At 36.9% G+C, this 2,355-nt stretch overlaps 1 protein-coding gene across 1 annotated transcript; it reads left to right on the forward strand.

Annotated features, from left to right (window-relative positions):
• The first annotated feature begins 651 nt into the window (after positions 1 to 651).
• Positions 652 to 2,111, forward strand: LOC127136658 (secreted RxLR effector protein 161-like). The gene is made up of 2 exons (XM_051063196.1): positions 652 to 1,279; positions 2,035 to 2,111. Exons 1-2 carry the CDS (start codon positions 652 to 654, stop codon positions 2,109 to 2,111), a joined length of 705 nt encoding a protein of 234 aa, XP_050919153.1.
• Positions 2,112 to 2,355: the final 244 nt, after the last annotated feature.

Below are 2,355 nucleotides of genomic sequence, written 5' to 3' on the forward strand. Positions count from 1 at the left end.
TGGAGGTTTTATACAAGAAGAAGATCTTGGGATTTAGACTTCTATCTTTGTATTGTAACCTTGTATCAACGAATTCGGCATTATTGATTATAACAGTTCTCAATTTCATTTGAAATTGAGAGGGAGACGTACCCACACGCGAGGACGACAGTGGGGAACTTCCTTACCAAATCTCTGCGTATCGTATTCTTTCCTTATCTCTCTTTACGTTTTCAACAGTTTTGTGAATTCAGTTGGTGTATTGTGGATGTACATTTCGTGATACAATAGTGGCAAGAAAACTTCTTTATCTAAACTCCACCATTGTTCATCATTGATCACATACACACCAAATGTTTGACAAAACTGTCAACTGAGTTTTATTCATTGGAATTAGGATTTAGTGATAAGTGCATTTGATTTGATAATATTCTGGTGTTAATTATCTCTATCGTTCCTATTCAAATCCAGCAATAAATTCGCGTGTCCGGTTTTCTAGTAGCGGTTCAGAATAGACGAAAGTCGATTCGGGACTGTAATTTTCCGCTAAGTTTCAATAACTCTGATAAGATTTTTTAAATCCGTTGATTTAAAAGAGGTGATCTATTCACCCCCCCTCTCGATCACTAGCCACACCGTCTAACAGAAAGCTGTAATTCGGCTTCGACGCCAATGGAACCAGGAACAAAGTTGTCGAAATTTGATGGAGGAGAACGTGTCGAAGCAGGAAAATATCGAAGTTTGGTAGGAAGTCTTCGCTATCTCACATGTACAAGACCAGATATCTCATTAAGTGTAGGCATTGTAAGTCGATTCATGGAGGAGGCAGTTTACATACATTGGAAAGCATTGAAGCGAATTCTGAGGTACATCCAAGGAACAATGTCACTTGGGATGTTCTACTCGAATTCAGACAAATACAAGTTGGTTGGTTACTCTGACAGTGATTGGTGCGGAGACATAGACGATCGAAAAAGCACTTCTGGATATGTGTTCTTCATGGGAAATACTACATTCACTTGGCTTTCTAAAAAGCAGCCAATAGTAACACTCTCGACATGTGAAGCAGAATATGTAGCAGCATCCTGGTGTGTTTGTCATGCAATATGGCTCAGAAGATTGATGAGTAAAATGGAGCTAGAACAGAAAAATGCAACAATAATACAAGTTGACAACAGGTCAGCAATTGAGTTAGCAAAGAATCCAGTAAACCATGAAAGGAGCAAACACATTGACGTTCGCTTCCACTTCATTCGAGAACACGTGAAGGAAGGAAATGTCGAATTGAAGCATGTAGCAAGTAAGGACCAAGCAGCAGACATTTTCACAAAACCACTATCAAAAGAAATCTTCGACAGAGGCAAGAAATTGATAGGCATGATGAATAGAAGAAACATTTAAGTTTACAGAGGAGTTTTGTTGAATAAACTTTAATGTCATAGTTAATAGGTTTTATTAATAAGTTAATGGAGAGATTTGGAAGGTCAAGAGACAGTGGGCAAATTAATAGTATTTACTAGTTATTATGTTTGCTAGAATAAAAAAAGTTTCTGAGTCTGTATAAAGACCAAAATGTATTCAAATGAAAATAGAAGTTTATAAAATCAGTCGCTTCTTCTGTCAATCAAAACTTTCACAATTTGAATTATTCTCACACTTGCCTTGACTTATCATTGGGAGATGCAGCAAATTGATGTGAATAATGTGTTCCTCAATGGTTCACCTCAATAGGAAATCTTCATGACTCAACCACCTGGCTTCAAGCATCACGATGCAAAACTTGTATGAAAACCTCACAAAGCTTTGTATGGTCTAAACCAAGCCCCTCGTGCTTGGTATGAAAAATTAACTTAAGCTCTCCTCAAATTCGGTATCTTGCATAAAAAATGTGATCATTTGTTATTCATATACTCACATCAAGGCATTACCATTTATGCCTTAGTCTATGTTGATGATATCTTACTCACCAGTTCCTCTTCCATTTTGATACATAAATTAATTGACTCACTTCATGGCACTCTTGCACATGGTTTTAAATTGCGGTTGCGGATGCAGATGCTGTTGCGGTTGCCGGTGTTGCGATTACGGTCATTACGCTTGTTGCGATGCGCATTACGGCCGTTTCGGTGTGAATTTCTATAGGTAGGTGTTTGAAATACAATGTTGAAAAACACTTAATTTTAATTTTTTTAATTACAGAAGTAAATTGAATTTTAGGATTCTAATATTTCGTTTTTTGATTAAATACTTGAAGAATCATGATTAAAATTGTTTGATATAGTTAATAATATAATTGAAGATGTAATTTTAAAATCACACTGCAATTGGGGTCTGATGCGGTTGCGGGGCCAACCGCATCCGCAATATTGCGGGTGC

This window comes from Lathyrus oleraceus, chromosome 4 (genome assembly GCF_024323335.1).
Source record: "Lathyrus oleraceus cultivar Zhongwan6 chromosome 4, CAAS_Psat_ZW6_1.0, whole genome shotgun sequence".
Lineage (NCBI taxonomy): Eukaryota > Viridiplantae > Streptophyta > Magnoliopsida > Fabales > Fabaceae > Lathyrus > Lathyrus oleraceus.